We start from the raw sequence: 19,874 nt of genomic DNA, 5'->3' as shown, positions 1-19,874 counted from the left end.
TCTAGACAGGTGGAGCTGGGGAGGAGGAGGGAGCAAATAAGTGGCGTCATAGCTCAAGAGCTGGGTGAATCTGGCCTGGAGACCGGAGGATTTAAACTAGCGCAGGCGTATGGGAGCAAAGGTGATTGAATAGGTTGCGTTGTCCCTAATTAGGGGCGTCACTCCGATTTCCTGTATGAACTTGGTCATAAATAAGTGAGAATAATAAATACCAGAAACTCATTTGATTGTGGCATTCATCAGGGTGAATACGTCTTTGTTTGGCCTTTAAAATTAAACATGCTGAATTGCTTCCGTTTGAGACATGTACCACCATTACTTTGAAAGTCCCCTTTGGCCCTAAATGCATCATAGTCCTATGATGGACCCAACCATTCAGTACTTTACCTATCATAGTCAGTGTTGCCAGAGAGCATGGAGGCAGATAAACACAAACACACACACACACACACACACACACACACACACACACACACACACTCACACTCACACTCACACTCACACTCACAAACACACACACACACACACACACATATACACACACACACACACACACACTCAGAGAGAGAGATAGAGATAGAGAGAGAGAGGTTGATCATTGTTGTCAGGATTGCTTGAGTAACTCCAGTATCATTACACAGCCAGTTTCGGCATGATTAGCAAAACCAGTCAAAGAAGACTCGGTTCTGACCCGGCCTCTCTGCTCCTTCCTCTAGGGGATGCATTACAGGACATCTGATTGGACCCGAAATCAAAGGGTCCTACCACAACCAATCAGGTACATCCATTCATCTGTGAGGTTCTATTTCATGTCATTTTTTAACAAGCACTTAACAAGTCAAGGTAACCTAAATCAGCACTACTGCACAGCATATGTACTTGGACAGTGTGACACTAAATCGTTTCAAGTATTCAGCCCAAAACCAAAACAGCCACAGGAAGTGGTACATTAAAACGTTTTCTTTTTTTGTATTATTGTGAGACGTTTTGGTGTTCATTACTGAAAAGATGTGTTCTTGTTTTATGCGTTGTTTCACAAGGTCTCTGGAGCGGCGCCCACTGCTTCGAATGGGAATTAAATAACGCTGACCGCAGATGTTCCTCTTATTCCTGCGAACAGAGAGCTTCTTTGGCTCAGTAAGAGAAGTCAGTGGTTTATGTGGTCACTCAGAAGTCAAATCAAACATCACCAAACAAACCAAACAGACCACCAAACAAACATGGAGAACAACATACTTCTACCTTTGTCTTTCTTTTGCAGGTTTTAGTTTCTCTATATATGGCATAAATATGTATTTATTGTGATTTTTGTATTTATTGTGATTCATGTTTGTTTGTAAGTGTAAGCTACTGGATGACCTTAATTTCCCTCGGGATCAATAAAGTATCCATCTATCCACCTATCTATCTATCTATCTATCTATCTATCTATCTATCTATCTATCTATCTATCTATCTATCTATCTATCTATCTATCTATCTATCTATCTATCTATCTATCTATCTAAATGCAATACTACAACCTACTTTCTCTTTGAAAATATGGATATTTTTTCCCCTCCAAGCGGGCCGATTTTTGTATTGCTTTGTTGGCGAGCGAATGCCAGTCCCATGGCACAACCTGTAGCGATGCAGAATGTGAATACGGCGCTGGGGTGAATAACCTCTCTGCCGTCTAGGGAGAAAGCCGTGCTGGGTCACAGCGAGGTACCTGGGACAGCTTCATTTGAGTCTCCCCTGCTCCTCACTCTTAGCCTTGGTTCTCTCTACTCCTGACTGTGGTACGCAGTGGACACTACTCATGACTAGGGCACTACTCCTGACTGTGGTACGCAGTGGACACTACTCATGACTAGGGCACTACTCCTGACTGTGGTACGCAGTGGACACTACTCATGAGTAGTGCCCTAGTCATGAGTAGTGCCCTAGTCATGAGTAGTGCCCTAGTCAGGAGTAGTGCCCCAGTCAGGAGTAGTGCCCTAGTCATGAGTAGTGCCCCAGTCAGGAGTAGTGCCCCAGTCACAAGTAGTGTCCACTGCGTACCCCAGTCAGGAGTAGTGTCCTAGTCATGAGTAGTGCCCTAGTCAGGAGTAGTGCCCCAGTCACAAGTAGTGTCCACTGCGTACCCCAGTCAGGAGTAGTGTCCTAGTCATGAGTAGTGCCCTAGTCAGGAGTAGTGCCCCAGTCACAAGTAGTGTCCACTGCGTACCCCAGTCAGGAGTAGTGTCCTAGTCATGAGTAGTGCCCTAGTCAGGAGTAGTGCCCCAGTCACAAGTAGTGTCCACTGCGTAACCCAGCCCCCGTGGCACTACTCCTGACTGGGGCACTACACCTGACTGGGCTACTCAGTGGACACTACTAGTGACTGGGGCACTACACCTGACTGGGGCACTACACCTAACTGGGGCACTACTCCTGACTGGGGCACTACACCTGACTGGGCTACTCAGTGGACACTACTAGTGACTGGGGCATTCTTGAACACCATGCCCGCTGACAAGTTTCTTGGGCAGTGTGACCACAGTCTCATAGTGTCGAACTTTTTTGCTTCATCATTTTTAATTGTACTAATTGATTGTTATCTGTACTGTAGTTTGTGATTGCACTGAGGCTACCATACATTAGCATACATTCGTTCCATTGATCTGTCCATCATCACAATGTTCCATCAATTGCCTCCTAATTTTGTGACTTGAAAAATGCCATGGTCAAGGTTGTCAGGCTTCCTAACAAATAAAACCCAAGGCTTATAGCTGCATGAATGTTATTGAGAAATCCCTGCATTCTGTGAATCATGAGCGTGTGATTTATATGTATAAATAGGCACCAAAGCTACAGACCACAGAAAATCCCAGTATGGCTTGCGTAAAAGCTCTGAGTCAGGTAAAGATGAAATATGCAACATGAAATTCTTATGAAATTTCATTCCTGCCATCCTCAGCAGCTTTCAGTTTCACTCAAGTTCCCCTCGTTCACGCTGGAAACGATTGGCAGAAGAAGAAAGGGCAAAAAAAGAAGAATTTTGGAATTGACCTGTCAGTGATGGGAAGCTCTGAACTGAATGGTTGATGGATGATTTCAACCCCTGTGACATTTAAAAAACAAATGACAACAGTTTAACAGGAAGTGACATAACATAAAAATCCTGTTTTAATAACGGGCAATTTGTGAGCTCACACTCAGCCGATACCCCAGCACCATTTAGGGTCTGTGTCTGAGATTAGAGTGGTCCATTTAGGGTCTGTGTCTGAGATTAGGGTGGTCCATTTAGGGTCTGTGTCTGAGATTAGGGTGGTCCATTTAGGGTCTGTGTCTGAGATTAGGGTGGTCCATTTAGGGTCTGTCTCTGAGATTAGAGTGGTCCATTTAGGGTCTGTCTCTGAGATTAGAGTGGTCCATTTAGGGTCTGTCTCTGAGATTAGAGTGGTCCATTTAGGGTCTGTCTCTGAGATTAGGGTGGTCCATTTAGGGTCTGGTTCTGGGATTAGGGTGGTCCATTTAGGGTCTGTCTCTGAGATTAGGGTGGTCCATTTAGGGTCTGTCTCTGAGATTAGGGTGGTCCATTTAGGGTGGTCTTTCAAATATGCGTGATGTGTGTGATGAGCATCTGTGGCCAAGCATCCACCATCACACCAGCTCTGCCAGTCTTTTCACTGAAGCTGCTTGAAGGGCTTGGACAGCACTTACCCCCTTGTTTGGCACTCATTTTATTTGCTAATGAAGGGGAAATAAAGAAGTTTAAAGCGTCAGGTGATGTTAAGAATCAGCCTGAAAGACGACGTGTGTGTACATTGACCCCACGCACCGTGAGGAGGATGGTTCAACTGTCAAAATAATCTCCAAGGATCACAGCTGGAGAATTGCATCCTTTATTATGGACTATTAACTATTGTTAAATTGTTGTAAAACATTTTGGTTGTGAATGTGGCATTATACTCAGTAAAGCTCCCAGTTTCTCTGTTCCTTTGCTTGAACTATATTTATAACATAAAAATAGTTGCAAACGTCAACTTTGATATAGGATATGTTCTCCTCATTGATTAAGATGGCACGATGCCTCAAACCATATCTACCGCATCCGAGTAGCAGTAATGGAGCATGAAGGAGAGAAAATAAAAGCCCACATTTATACTGTTCCACAGGTGAATGATGGATATTGGACCATGGTCAATAAGCCAGTTCTCAGAAGTTATGGCTAATTTCTTTTTCCAAGCTAAATTGCTTTTTCGGAAAGCAAATGCTACTCCCACAGCCTTACATGTACCAACGTGACACACCGCATAAATAACCCTCTCAGACTCCTCTCAGAGAGCCGCTCTTTCGGCTGCAACACAGCGAGGAACTTGGGACCACTCCATTTCGGAGCCTCTCCCTGCCATATTTTTTTCTGCCTTTGTTCCCTTTTCATCCGCTCCATTTTTCCGGCTCAATCCCTGCTGCGTCACACTGCCTGAATGCCGGTGTCCAGCAGTCTTACATTTCGCCAGAACACGCACAGAGCAGACAACTTAGGGCTCTCTAGTTATCAGGTTCTTGGTGGATACGGTAACCAGTGCGCCATGTGTAGGTAGAGACTGCACAGGCCTGGCAAAGATCCTGGCATAGAACCCCAGGGTCAGATCTGGGCAGAGAGGTTATGCTGGTCATTCATCTGCAAGGGCATATTCCGCTTTCAGTGTGGTTAACATGAAGTTCTTGACAGACAGGGATCTTTCAGTGTGGTGAACATGACAGTTCTTGACATTCAGGGATGCACAACTCTTTTATCAATTTCCTGATTTGTTATTCAATCACAAAAAAAACTTCTGGTTAAACATAAACAGTTCATTTTATGAAAACGTGGATTTTTGAAAGGTGTTTGCTTTTAGTGAATGTGTGCAGCCTGGACTAAAGCTTTCCTTTGAGGGTTAGATCAGAGCCATATCACTGGAGGGATTGTCTGACCCACTTCTATCCTCATTGTGTGCTGCTAATGTCTGCTTGGCCTGAAACTGACTGGGTCAAGTTAGTGTGTTACGTTCATTTTTTTGATTAGTTAACATGACATCAATTTCTTGATTAGTTAACATGAATGTGACGTTGACGTGAACTAATGCTGAGTGTGTTAGTACATTCTTTACTGTATAACTAACATGACTCGTGTCTACCTGAGCCTAGCTGGGGTTCTCAGTCATTTAAATAAAAAATCTCCTCTGTTCAAATTTTCAGAATCTAAGGATCACATTATCAATGGATAAAGAAAAAAATATTAAGCTTTGGGTGGGCAAAATGAATGCAATAACTTGACAATACAATACAACAAACCTGCCAGTTAAGAACTAGACATTATTTTATATTTTTAACATGGGCCTGCTTGTTCAATGTTAATGAATGCATTGCCTATTGTTAATTAAGGGTCCCTAACTGTAAAGTGTTTCCAGTTTCTGATTTAAAAAAAAGAAGAAAAACATCTCTGCCATCTTCAGCTATCTGCTGCCTGGGCCATCTTTTACTCAAGCTCCCTTCGTTTGTACAGGACACGGTTGGCAGGAGCAGAAAGTACGACAAAAGAAAAAGTTTGGTATCAACCTGTCGCTAAGGGGACGATGCTCGAGTGAATGCCACAAAGAGCACCGGTTGATGTCCCACGAACGAGGAATCAAAAACCACCAACACCACGGTCACATTCCACAGGGAAAAGAGAAGAGGACTAAGATCTCCTTCATCGCTGGGGCAGTCTGACATTTTGTAGAAGTGAGAAGGGGAAGTTAGGGTTTTTTGGTATTAGCCTAGCATATCTGAATGCTAGACTGGCACTGGCAAATACCAAAACACATAAACACATAGCACTGCTGTGTGTGGTAGAATATGCTGAAGCTGGCATATGTGCTTTGGTCGTAATGATCCAGAGCAGTAAATCATGTCCATGAAATTATGAAACAAGGACACAACTAGACATAATGACACATAGTGATGAGTGATATGACCATGAGAATGAGCAAGAATTAAGTAAAACTAGGAAATAAAAACAGTATCGACAAAAAGACAGAATAATATATATTCATAAATACGTGTAATTCAACCCGGTAAAGACTGACACATCCAAAGAGCCATACAATTCAAATTTTTGAAGTTGGATTGGACCTTATGAGATTGATAATTCACATATGATTTATTTTTACATTTGGAACATTTTGGAATATTGGATTGCTTCTGTTTTTCAAACAAGAGCCTTTTTTATTTTTACCAATTTATTTAGCCTTGTTCATCTTTCTGTGAACACACAGTGAATAGTACTTTTTAAAGTATTGCACACGCAGGACAGGAGTATAAGTAACATTATCTCCCTCTGGAACGAAATACTGTTTTCTGATTGGCTAATGGGGTGTACATTAAGTTCGTATAACCGGACACCTTGGACGTAGTCCCAGTAGAAACGTTAAATCGCCGTTCCATATCAATGCTCTTGAATGGTTACCATTGACAACCAACGTAACGTTTATTTTTTGACAGCTAGGATAATTTGAACAAAGATGGCGGCGTGTTAGGACAAGTTAGTGGGCAATGTTTTATGTCAATTAAGCTGTCTACACGACTTTTTATACGTCTAAATTGACTCGGTTAGTTGTTTATGTTCTACACGAATGTTGTAGAATATTGTAATTCTTAACTGAAAGTCTCGAATATTATTTGTAGGCGGCTGTTAGCGCTTAGAAAAAAATACTATTGAAACAGATGGTAGCTCACGGCTAACTAGCTGGCTCGATTGTGAGCCTTCGACCAAAATTACTAAACTTGACCTCCCTGTTGCTCTGTCCAACTTCACCATCAACGGAAACGTGGAGTTCAACTGTAAATAGTAAAACCTTATGAACAATACCTGTGTCCGTGTGTCCGTTTACTTTACAGAGGTGAGCTCATGAGTGTCACTTTGCAGCAACGCCCGGGGAAACTAAAGGTCCAGTTCCACGCACTACTTTCTCACTACTTTCTCTAACGGGAGCACTAGGCTTCAAATCAAGAATTCATCAGGTTATTATGCATATTAAATTTCCTAAAGATAAAGGAAATTCTAAATAATAATAATAATAAAAACATTTTTGGATGTTGTAAACGGAAGATAAGCGGGATAACGGCCTCCGAGCTGTCCAGTTCTACGAAGTTAATGGACTTCTGCGGTCCGCGTCGTGGTGTTCTTTGCCCCGCAGCGTCCATTAACTTCGTAGAACTGGACAGCTCGTCGGCCGTTATCCCTTACATAATCAGGCTCCAAACGCAATGTGCCCCAAGTAGTGAAAGATTGTTGAGGAAAATATGGTATTTTTATTATGGTACAAATATTTTGTTGTAGTGACATATTATGGGTGATTTGTTTGAATTAAATAGCTTCTATACGCCATTATTCAATGGGGAATTTAGAGTTTTTTTGTAAGGGTTTGTTTAGATTTGGTCTTCTAGAATATAATCATAGATGCCACTTTTGCCCCAATGTTTTTAGTTAGGGGTAATATACAAAAACATCAAGGCATGTCAGACTGCCTAAAACTGGCATTAGACTCCAGAGTGTTACGAAAGTGGAACCTTTTGAAATGAGTGCATTAGTTGTAGTGCCCCCTATGGACAAAATGCAACAAAATTCGGCGTGCATCCAAAGAAGGTCGGTAAGTTTAAGCATACCATGATTCAAAATGTTTAACTTAAGCCAGCCTTGAGACATTTGGCACAATTCAGGACATTTGGCTTGCGTCCAAAATAAGGGATAGCGATGCAGTATTGACCATTGTTCACTAGGTGGCGCTATTCCTCAAATGAATTGTAATGAGCTAAGGTAATACACTTCATAGAGGCCAACCTGCCACTAATACTAATGTTTCAGGTGATTGAAGTGCCATTTGCAGTGCCTCATATGAACCAAATTTCACTAAATTTGGTGTTCATCCAAAGAATGTGCCAGTGATGCAGTGTGTCAAATTGGGCCACAGCCACCTAAGGGAACAAACCTTATATTCCGCATCAGCCATGTGAGGCTACAATCGTGCCAAGTTTGACGTGGATTGCCGAAGTCTAAGTATATATTGTCGACCAATAATCGGAGGGGGGGGGGGATGAAAAAAGAATTTTGACAAACATTATATGACCAGGGGGGACAAACTAGATCATACTTTGATTCGACTATTTGAACCTCATTCTATCATTCATTTGCAAATTCATATTTCATTTGCACCAACTACATAATGGCCTAGGTAATTTCAGCACAAGAAAAGAAAAGAACACCTTTTTCTCCAAACCCAGGAATTGGATTAACCATAGATGGATCAACTACATTTTTTTCCATGCCGGTTTTTTGATTACGCCTTACAGAAAACACTCCCTATGGAGTCGCATGGAACAGCTAGGCCGTCCATTACAGCGCCAAATGGGCCGTTGGCACCAGAGGTGCACAATGAGGCTCCGCAACCCCGCTCCTGGGCACAGGTGATTACCCGAAATAGAGTGCAGAGATGGGGAGGAACGAGGGAACGAGTGGCCCTAATTCGGGGGTGATTTGCCACGGGAAGCCGGAGATACAAAGGCTGGAGTACGGCAAAACGAAATAAAGTCATCCCCATTTTTTTGGACATCCCTCACAATCTTCTCTTGAGCCTAAATGACTTCAGGCAGGTTTGTCTTTGGTTGTGACAGTGCTGTCCATGAGGCACAGAGAGGATTTGAGTTTTTTTTGACAGGCTGGTACCCTTCTAGTTTTTGAGAAAAGGAGAGGGAGAGATTGCCTTTGAGTCATTTTAAGGTGCAGTGTGTAGTTTTTGTGTGTGCAATGTGTAGATAAAGGTTTTTAGGTTCACAACAATAATATAACTCTATGAAAAGATCGTCCATCAGGTCTTTCTGATTTGGGAGAAAATTCAACAAATTAAGATACAACTGCAGAACTAGAACTCGACAGGAGTATCGCCCATTGCTTTTTGGTCGACTCTAATGTAAGAAATGTGGACAGAATTGAAAAGTAATTTATTTTCACTTTTTGCCGGAGTCCTTCTACTTGAAACAGATTCAGTCTGCATGATGAAAATCAATCACTTTCATGTCACTGTAAAACGAATCATTTTTAAATCTAGTGATATGCTTTTGCTCAACTGGATTCTAACAGATTTATTTCAGAAGAATGCGTCCATTTCTGTATTTATACTGCATTATAATCAAAGACTGTTCAATAACTTCACCAGCACCGTCAGTAATAGAAGATGGACTGTCTCACTCAGTGGGTCAGTTATCTCCTGTAACATATTTCAATGATGTCACTACAAAAAAAATATTTAGTATGTGTTTCAGTTTTTATTCAGGCTGATGTTTGGGGTCGGTAAATGCGTCTGTGCCTTTCATTTGTTTCGTTTTTTAGACCATTTTGATCCGATAAATGCTGTTAATATCTTTCCAATGACTTTCTAATGATATTCACATAATTGACATGAATATTTACTTTCTCTTTGAGGTGTTTCAAAAGGGTAAGGTTGCATTGTGGGCTAGCTTCTGGATGAAGGATGGAGCTTGGTGCTCAGCCACTTCCTAGTGGTTCTGTATTAACAGTGGACCAGTCCAGTTACTCTCATTGTTCCCATCTTCCCATTTAGTTTGCCTCTTCTGAAAACTCATGCCAATCTGTTTGCAGTTTGCTCTGGGTTATTATTGAATTACGACTGTTTTATGTTTTGTGATACGATCACCCCCAAAACAGGAAACAAAACTTGAACAAAACAAATGACTTGAATTTCATCAACATCATTCTGTTTTGATTATTCTGTTTCTCTTTCCAACTCCACGCTTTTGAAAGACAAATAATGATGAGATCAAATTTAGTGTACAAATAATGACTAGGGGACAGATGAGAGGTTATCAACAATGCATTCAAAAAAAATAAGTACAAAATGTCATACAGATAAATATATAATACAGTCAATCTCAGTCAATCTCTCACAGTGATCCTAAACTTCAAGGTTTGGTAGCCTGTTTAGTAACCCTTAGTAGCCTAAGCTGTCAACTTCTGGACCAGGGGATTGCGTGTTCATGTCCCACATGACTATGCAATATTATTTGCTTCTGAAGGTCAAATGGAGCAACAACAACACACTAACAACACCGAGGTCATAGTTTAGTTATCCAGGGAGCATATATGGTGATGAGAATGCCAATCTGTACTGTAATACATGATAATGAGAAAGCTGATCTGCACTATAAGTCGATTTGGATAGTAGCTTCCGTTGGAAGAATGAGTGAATAACGTCAAAGCCCAAGGCATCAGACATTTACATTTACATTTACATTTGGCAGTCACTTTTAACCAAAGTGAGGTGAAAACCCACGAGTGATGGAGACGCACAGCACTGCAGTAAATCCTGTACGGATTCATTTAAAAAAGGTGCATTGGTGTGATGGATTTCTCAGTGAGAAAAAGAAGAAGCAGTTGTCTAAAACGCCTTGGATGCCTTGGAGGCAAACTATTCAACCCCCAATACAGGTGTCAAGACAGGAACTGGATGTTTAGTCCAAGAAAGATAAGGTAAGAACATAAAGAAATAGAAAATAACAGTCTCTCATTAGATGGTTGGACACCAGGCACCAGACATTAGGACAGCAATCGGACTGAGGGTTAGACGGTGGAGCGGTGAGAGCATGTGTTCAACAGAGCACCCTACCTCCCTTGGTCCCGAAGCTAAATCCTACCTGACCCCGGAGCCAAATAAACCATTTGCCATTGCCACACAGTCACAGCCCAGTGCTACAACTACAATCTTCATTGTCTTGTTTTAAAATGATGGTCCATCACGGCCATATTGTCTGGACGGGTCTCCACAGAGGTTGCTGCTGGGAAGGGCACGTTTTATGGTGTGCACGCACAGAAGTACATAATGTGTATGTTCACACGCGCGCCGCTGTTGTCTTTTCAGAGCTGTGGTTTATAAACACCGTTGCCTGTTGGCATTCATCGAGTCACACAACACAGCCCTGGAGGTGGTTGGCAAGCAAAACACAGAGTGACCAACACCCACTGCTGGCCCACTGTCTGCCCACTGCTGGCCCACTGCCGGCCCACTGCTAGCCCACTGCTGGCCCACTGTCTGCCCACTGCTGGCCCACTGCCGGCCCACTGCTGGCCCACTGTCTGCCCACTGCTGGCCCACTGCCGGCCCACTGCTGGCCCACTGTCTGCCCACTGCTGGCCCACTGCCGGCCCACTGCTGGCCCACTGCCGGCCCACTGTCTACCCACTGTCTGCCCACTGCTGGCCCACTGCTGGCCCACTGCTGGCCCTCTGCTGGCCCACTGCTGGCCGACTGCTGGCCCTCTGCTGGCCCACTGCCGGCCCACTGCTGGCCCACTGCTGGCCCACTGTCTACCCACTGCTAGCCCACTGCTAGCCCACTGTCTACCCACTGTCTGCCCACTGTCTGCCCACTGTCTACCCACTGTCTGCCCACTGTCTACCCACTGATGGCCCACTGCTGGCCCACTGTCTACCCACTGTCTGCCCACTGTCTGCCCACTGTCTGCCCACTGTCTGCCCACTGTCTGCCCACTGTCTGCCCACTGTCTGCCCACTGCTGGCCCACTGCTGGCCCACTGCTGGCCCACTGTCTGCCCACTGCTGGCCCACTGCTGGCCCACTGCTGGCCCACTGTCTGCCCACTGCTGGCCCACTGCTGGCCCACTGCTGGCCCACTGCTAGCCCACTGCTGGCTCACTGTCTGCCCACTGCTAGCCCACTGTCTGCCCACTGCTGGCTCACTGTCTGCCCACTGCTAGCCCACTGCTGGCTCACTGTCTGCCCACTGCTAGCCCACTGTCTGCCCACTGCTGGCTCACTGTCTGCCCACTGCTGGCCCACTGTCTGCCCACTGCTGGCCCACTGCTGGCCCACTGCTGGCCCACTGCCGGCTCACTGTCTGCCCACTGCTGGCCCACTGCTGGCCCACTGCTGGCCCACTGCTGGCCCACTGCCGGCCCACTGTCTGCCCACTGCTGGCCCACTGCTGGCCCACTGCCGGCCCACTGCTGGCCCACTGCTGGCCCACTGCTGGCCCACTGCTGGCCCACTGCCGGCCCACTGCTGGCCCACTGCCGGCCCACTGTCTGCCCACTGCTGGCCCACTGCTGGCCCACTGCCGGCCCACTGCTGGCCCACTGCCGGCCCACTGTCTGCCCACTGCTGGCCCACTGCCGGCTCACTGCCGGCTCACTGCCGGCTCACTGTCGGCCCACTGTCCTTCTGCTCACTGGGTTTGGGCTGATAAACGGCCCACCGTTTTGCTACTTGCTTTTCAGTGGCTGATATTTTAAACTGACTAAGCCATGATTGAATTATCTTCGTTATGTCCACACTAAACTGGACAGTGGTCTGAGAGAGGACCAGAGGTGGCTGCAGACCAGTGAGAAGCAGACCAGAATATACCTGGGAACAGATATGTGCTTACCATCGGGGTGGTTTGGACCGCCACTTCAGCTCCGGTGACATGAAGAAGTGTTGTCTTTTAACTCATCTTTTAAGAAGGATGTCAAGTGGAAAAACTGCAGAAAGGTTAGCGTTATGTCATTAAATTCAATTCACTTCATGGTCTTGGAATCAATGGCTGTAGAAAAAAGCTATTTGTAAAATTCCTGCCTATGATGCACCTAAACTATTTAAAAATACTGAAAGCTGTTTCTGACTATAAACATAATTAGTTTAAATATTTTAACCCTTGACAAATCTCACGGCATTTCACCTAACTTTTTATTTTCAGCTGCAATTTGGACAACACTGATGATTACAAATTCATTCATGTGCAGTTTTTGATTTGTTCCATCAAAGCATTTAAGTGTTTTCCTTCTGGAGGAATTATATTGTCAAGGACATTGAGAAGCCTTGAGGATATCACAACTGACCTAAATCTGTAGGCAGATTTGATATTGTTGTTTGTTGACAACACAAATTATACACTGCTCCTTAAATGTTAATGGCACACTGCACTCACACACACACTACCTATCTCTTGCAGTTGTGATGTGTTTAACTGTTACTCCTCAGTCTTCACAAATTTCTCTCTGTGCTTTTTACAGTCTGTAGAATGTAGTGGGCCGGCTGAAACCACGCGGGTGTGGTTACTGACGTCGCCCACTGTGTATTTAATGTGACGGTTTCGTGCCCGAAAGGCAGGGTCGAAGAAGGTGCTGGCAGCTAGTTATTCTCTGAACCTCTCCTGCGAGGAGGCTGTGTGGCTCACAGCTACTGACGTTTTCATTTGCATAGCTGTATTTTCTATCTGGCTTGCATCCTGAATTCGTCAGACAGTTATTCTGTTTACCTCAAATCACGCGCTTGTCATAGAAGAAGGGAAACTGGAAAAGGTGCAAGGACCTGTGTGTGAAGTTAATGTAGTTGATCGACTTTTGGAGGGGCACGCAGAGTTGTATGCTGTCACCGCTTTGTTTAAACAGGTAAGAACGGATTTCAGACATTACAATTCAGGCGTCTATTTTTGACATTAGCTACGGCGCAGCATTTTATGAGACGACATATGCTACGCTTGTGTTCTTTCTCGATCCGTATAGTCACCTTTGATATTAAACCATACAAGACCAAAGTCCAGGTAAGCTTGTTGCATCAGGAACCGCTACACAGGTCGTTTTTGGCCCTCGCCACCTCTTGCCTAACTCTCCTTATAAGTTTGGTTACTTTCAGTTGTTGACATTGAAATTTGTGTCACAAAAAAATCTCTGGGTTATAGAGGAGGCCTGTCTAGGACACAGGTTGTACGTTTGCTAGATGTTAAAACCACTTGTTGCACATGAATCTTTATTACTCAAAGTAACCACCACTAAATAATAGTAATTCAATGATTTGGCCAACTTCAATTGTCCACTAACTAGCTTGCGCTAACGCACACATTGCATGTGAGCGCATCTGACAGCTGTGAGCATGCGTGCTTTTCTGAAAAATCACAGGGAGAATCATACGCAGCAGCTACTTGAGATTGTAATTATTAATGCCAATGGGAGGTTTTCTATTCTTTCTAACACACAGTGTACTAGTACCGTAGCTTATTAGGCTAGGTTGTTTCACTGTCTCTTGCTGTATCTGGTGCAACAGTAAACAACTGAAGCAGTGCTTGTTAATACTGTGGGTACAGAAAGTTGCTTTCTGTGATACAAAGAAGATAACAAATATCGCTACTGTAGCTGTTTGTGGAGTTTCATTTATATGCTTGGGAGCTCAGTCAGTGATTGGAGAATTCAGTCAGGTATGTCCAGTAGGTTCAAGGAGACACCCTTTGCGTCTGTACAGTGAAATGGAAAGTTTTCTCTCAAGCGCCAATACATTTCACCTGGTGCATTAATCTGTCCATTTCAAAAGTTGTCATGTGTCAGTTTTAGAACACCCAAGGGTGACATTCGAGTGTAATTCTAAAATCTTCAATGGGGAGACACGCGGTGCATTAATGGAGACATGCACTCAGAAGAACTCTCAATTAGTCATAGTCCAACTTGGCGCTAATTTATGGCTCTGTTATGTTCGGAAATTGTGCTTTCTGTTCCATCTTCTCAGGGAGTCGCCAGACGCTTAAATAGCCGGCGTGTCCTGTTTCTTTAAAATAGTTTGAAGGACGATTCCGTAAAAGTAAATGTACACTGTGCAACTTTGGAGTTAGTCATAGGTCACTCTCAGAAACCCATCTCTCTCGCTCTCACTCTCAAAGTTTCCTCCCTTATCTCCTCGACATTTCCAAGTGGGCTAGACTTAAGTCTATACAGTGTGTGTGTGTATCATACAACATCACTTTTAGTGTTGTATCTCCAAAAAATAGTTTTTCAGGAGGGAGAAATATATATATATATATATATATATTTCTTCCTCCTTTTCCTCCTCCTGAGAAACTGTAATTTTTGGAGATACAACACTCTGCACTAAAAGTGATGTTTTATGATATGTTAATGAAAAAACCCACCATGTGCACATCAAGACTTTACAACAACTAATTTAAAATCTTTCACCTCTGAATCGCCTTGCTCTTAACACATGTACCCTGCTCAAGTTCCCTGCCTGCTCAAGTTGTCACTACAGTGAAGTAAAGGGTTTATAAGGGGTCTTAACACCTGAGGGCCAAAGCCTACTCGTTATGTGTTAGTATGTTTTTTCCAGTTATTTCAGTGCACCGAAGACAAACCTGCTGGTCAACCATTTCCTCTTTTGAGACTATGGGCAATTTTCTCAAAGTGTTTTATGATTTATTTTATGCGGTTGTGTGGAGTAAAATCAATCATACTTTAAAAAAAAAATATCCGTGACTTGCAGTGTTACTGTAACATGACATGACGTGTTAATGCCTACTACAGGGAACTACTCTAATGCTGCTCTACGTACTGAATTATCCTCTTCATTTTCAGCATAGCATTTGGCCGAGGGTTAGAGATGCTGTGTCCCATCGCTGGGGAGATCAGATTTATGCTCCGGCTCTTCCTCATAGACCCCCCAGCATCTTTACTCCCACACTTCCTCCACAACCGCTGTCCCCTTCCGCGCCCTTTTCTTAGGCTTCCCTATGGGGGCAGACTGAGTGCAGCATCCCCCCCCCCCCCCCCCGCGCAGCATCCCCCCCCCCTTCATCCTGTTCTGGTTCTGGGAGGAGGCCGTGTGGAGGAGTGGAGCGGAATGGAGCGGAGCGGGAGAGCAGAAAGTGGCCTTGAGCTCGGCCCGGTCCGAGGTACTGTATGTGCTGCTGGCCCAAAGCCACTAGCCTCGAGACCCTCCTCTCTCCACTCCCCCTCCACTCCCCCCCCCCCCCCCCCCCACCCCCCCCACACACACATAAAAACACGTAATTTTTTCGCCTGAGTCCCGCAATAATCATGTTACGAAGACCTCTCTCTATGCATAATAATGCCCCATTGTGATTATATATCGGTCCACTGGTTGATTCAGCTTGGCACCCTACTGGTGGTCTGCCACTTCACCATCATCTTTAGTGTCACTGGGCGTGGGTATTACTGTAAGAAAATAACATGAAATGTTAGCAATTCCTGGAATTTCTAAATCGTGTCCTTGGCATAGTTTATTTTAGATATAAGCCGCTACACACATGGAGTTTGTGATACTAGAAGGTGCTCAAGGTGGAAACATTTCTTTAAAGGCTTAAAGACTTATGTTACACACTAGTAACATCTATACAAATGTTTAGGGGGGTAGTGAACATGACAAGAAGTATAAACGAGTTTAAACAGAATTTTTTTTTTTTTTCAAAACAGGGTTCCACTGGCCTTTTGCTACCAGGGTTGTTATCAAAATGGCAACGAACCTAAGAAAGACCGTATCTATCTATATCAAATGTTAAAAACCTTTTAAATGTGTGAGAAGATGCATGAAGGGGCAGCGTGCCAAAATGTACAAGAAATAAGTTGTACACAAATACTGATGAGTCATCACAGTACGCTGTGTTAACCACAGTACGGTTTTGGTATCCTGCTAGGCTGTGTCACACCCATGCTCCGACATGCTGGCTGTACCTCTTTGTACCTCTACTTCTGCCTCAGAGGCGAAACAACAACGCCCCCCCCCCCCCCCCCATTCCACCTCCATACCTTTTAGACGCCGTAATATTACTGCCTTGAAAACGCTGTGTAAAGACACCTACATACACACTACCACCCCACCCCTACCCCCTTAAAAACGCTGTGTAAAAACACCTACATACACACTACCACCCCATCCACACAGAGGAATGAGCAAGGTGGTGGCCACAGGGGGGGAGACCGCCTATAGAGGTCCTTTCTCTCCCTTCTTCCTCTTCCTCTTCCTCTCTTTCCCCGGCTCTCTGGGGTCGATTTGTGTCGGAGTATGGAAGTGGCGGTGCTGCTGGAGACGGGGGAGGGCCAGAGCGAACGGGAGGGAGGTGATGGAATGTCATTCAGCCTCAGGTCAAGGTCCTGAGAGAGGAAAGCCTCCCTTTATCCGCATCTCAAAGAAGTAAGGCGAAAGAAAGCTGAAGTTTTTTAAGAGTGAAGCTAGCTGTGGTTGGCCGGGGTGGAGTGGGTTTGTGAGAGTTGAATTCCCAGTAAGAACTCCGTGTGAGTGTCTAGTTCTCCTTTTATAGCTTTCTCAAGAACTCTGGGTCTGATCTGAAAGGCATTGAGAGATCTTTTCTTCAAGGCAGTTCTAAAAAGGATCCGCTCTTTTTATGTTGTTGTTTGGATTTGCAGTGGAGACCTGAATGCTGCTCGTGCAACCAGTGAGTTTTACTCGTATCTGCTGCTCTTTGAGAGACCCTGCATCCTGTCATTGTGATTTCATTTAGAAAACGACAATCTATTTTCAAAATTGCTCTAAAAGACTAACATATAACTTCATACATTCAGTTTAGAGATAGTGTTTTCCTGGACATTCTTTGTTGTTCTAAAGCAGCAGTTAGATCTAGCAATGGTGTGTAGGTGAATCGGGGATAGCTCCAATTAGCGATTTCACCTCTGGGCAGATGGGAGGCCAGTCTCTCCTCATCTTCATTCATCTTCAAATTACGCATGAATGTGGCAGCAGTGTTAGGGATGCTGCTGAGCAGTTTCACAGGCAGTGATTTATAAGCAGACATCTTGTCAAGGCCTCTGCTGATGGGGGGTCAACACTCAATAAGGCTGCCCACTCATACCCGACCCCCTTCCTCCTCTCCCCCTCTCGGCCGTGCTGCTCACCTCAGGCTCTCCAGGTGACTCAGCTGCAGAGCGGCAGGGATTGCTAACTATGAGTAGAATAAAAACCGCACTCTCAAGCTTTTCTCAATAATATTAAGACCAGTTTATTTTGCACAGACGCGTTTCGGCCTTCGTCTGTGCAAAATAAACTGGTCTTAATATTATTGAGAAAGGCTTGAGAGTGCGGTTTTTATTCTACTCATAGTTAACATTCTTTTACTCGCACCCGAAAACGCATTTATATTTTTTTGAAGTAGAGTGCGCCTATCCCTACTAGGGATTGCTAACCCCCAGCAACAGCTTCCGTGTGTCCAGTCATTTTTTCTAGGGAGAGCCCTCTTCTCTCTCCTCCTGGTATTCCAGCGGTTGTCGTCGGTCGGGGTCAGCATTGCTAGCGGACAGCCAGACCCCCCCCCCCGCATGTCTGAACAATCTGTTGGATGAGACCACATGCTGGAAGAGTTCAAGAGTCCACCAGTGGCTGAGGTCATTCACTTTAGGTGGTTTAGGCAGGCAGTGGATTCAGCTCTTGCCGTTGGTTGTCTTCAGTGTAGGGTTAACAAAAACAGTATTTAAAAGGGCAACAAAACCTTGGATGGGTTTGTTCTGGATCAATATACTGACATACTGTCGAAGGCCCAGGCCAAAGGACATCTGCACTCTTTCTATTTAGTGTAAAAAGTAAAAACTGTCTTGTAAAGATATTTTGACCATATTTGGCGTACATATTCACAGTCAGTTCACTTTGGACCAAACTAAACGTTTTACATAGAAACATAAAACATTTGATTTAATTTTTTCTGGTTGTGATAAGGCCAAGGCCTTTTATTGGACATTCACAGAGAGAAGAGTATCTGTAATTTTATCGAGGCGTATGGCAAGTTGAAACCATAAAAGTTGAGTTGAGACACCTGGTGGAAAAGGTCAGGTGGTGGGCTAGTTCAGGATGTTGTTAATTAGCTTTTACCAGCTTGGCATGACTGGTATGTTAATGCATTTTTATCCGCTCGCTACTTTGCCAGTAGAGCACAGCGTCCATTTCCTTTACTTGATAAAGGTTGTGGCTGTCCGTCGACAAAATTACACATTCATGTGTGGATTCAAGAATCGAAAGTCTCAGAAGCACTTCATTAAGGAAGCCTGCTGCTAAGTGAAGGACCACGTAATGCACATTAAGAAGTCTTACATGTTTCCCAGGTATATGAAGGTAAATGAAAGTTCATAAAGGACCTTGTGTTCCCTGTGTGTGGTGGATAACTATCATAATTTTATAACCAAAGCATCCAAAGCAATTAAACAATTCATTCTGGGGGTTGAAACAGAGTCTGGGCTGAAGCCAGGCAAGCAGAGAGAGTGTTTGTCAGGGTGTTTTCAAAGATGTCTCTGTTGAGAAAAAGCCAAAGTGGTTTGTTATTGACATCTACGCTGGGTAAGGTGTCCGTAACGATTCACTTTCATTGTTTGTGTGTCACAGTGCACTAGACTAGACAACAGACAAGTTGTCAATTTTCCAATTAGCTGAACGTTTGTAACACACAAATCCGATATGCGATTCTAAAGCCCACAAGTAGAAGGAATTGGATTTTTATTGTGCCCAACAGCAAAGCAATCATGTCATTTGTGACGAGACAGAGATAGAGCTGGTTTAACTAAGAAACCAAGAGATTTTGTTTTTCCCAGAGTGCTGATTTATGTTTTTTGACAGTTTTTTTCTCTCTGTCTCCCATTTACCCCCTTCTGTTTGCATCGCTCTCTCTCTCTCCCTCTCTCTCTCTCTCTCTCTCCCTCTCTCTCTCTCTCTCTCTCCCTCCCTCCATCTCTCTCTCTGTGAAGACCTTCTTCAGTGATGTGAACCATCCACTGTATCCTGTTGACCCGCAGATCCGTACATTCTGTCATCAGTGCTCAATCCCTCATCAAAGCCATAGACCCCCCCCCCCAACATAAGGTGAGCACTGCCACACATTAACAATGAAATAAGCTTATTTCACTGGACTCCAGTATCATCAATACAAGGATAAACGTCTATTCTGTGTTGTATAGTCAGGATGGGATAACTGCCACCCCCCACCCCTACCCTTACTCCCCCCGCCACCGCCAAAAGCCATCACACTCAGACCCCCCCCACCATGACCGAGTCCCCGGACCGAGAGGGCCCTTTGTTGCAGCTCCAGATGGTGGAC

General features: G+C 44.4%; 1 protein-coding gene across 1 annotated transcript in view; it reads left to right on the top strand.

The window, feature by feature from the left end:
* Positions 1 to 13,234: 13,234 nt before the first annotated feature.
* esr2a (estrogen receptor 2a) overlaps positions 13,235 to 19,874 on the top strand; it is a 34,949-nt gene continuing 28,309 nt past the window's right edge. The window contains exons 1-3 of the mRNA XM_080832137.1: positions 13,235 to 13,449; positions 19,525 to 19,639; positions 19,735 to 19,874. The exon at positions 19,735 to 19,874 is cut by the window's right edge and continues 341 nt beyond it. Coding sequence (XP_080688263.1) covers positions 19,821 to 19,874 — 54 coding nt within the window. The 5' untranslated portion in view covers positions 13,235 to 13,449; positions 19,525 to 19,639; positions 19,735 to 19,820. The remainder of the gene's footprint in view (positions 13,450 to 19,524; positions 19,640 to 19,734) is intronic.

Source organism: Sprattus sprattus, assembly GCF_963457725.1.
Source record: "Sprattus sprattus genome assembly, chromosome: 2".
Classification (NCBI taxonomy): domain Eukaryota; kingdom Metazoa; phylum Chordata; class Actinopteri; order Clupeiformes; family Clupeidae; genus Sprattus; species Sprattus sprattus.
The sequence above is the reverse complement of the archived record's forward strand: the minus strand, read 5'-3'. Positions and strand labels throughout refer to the sequence as shown.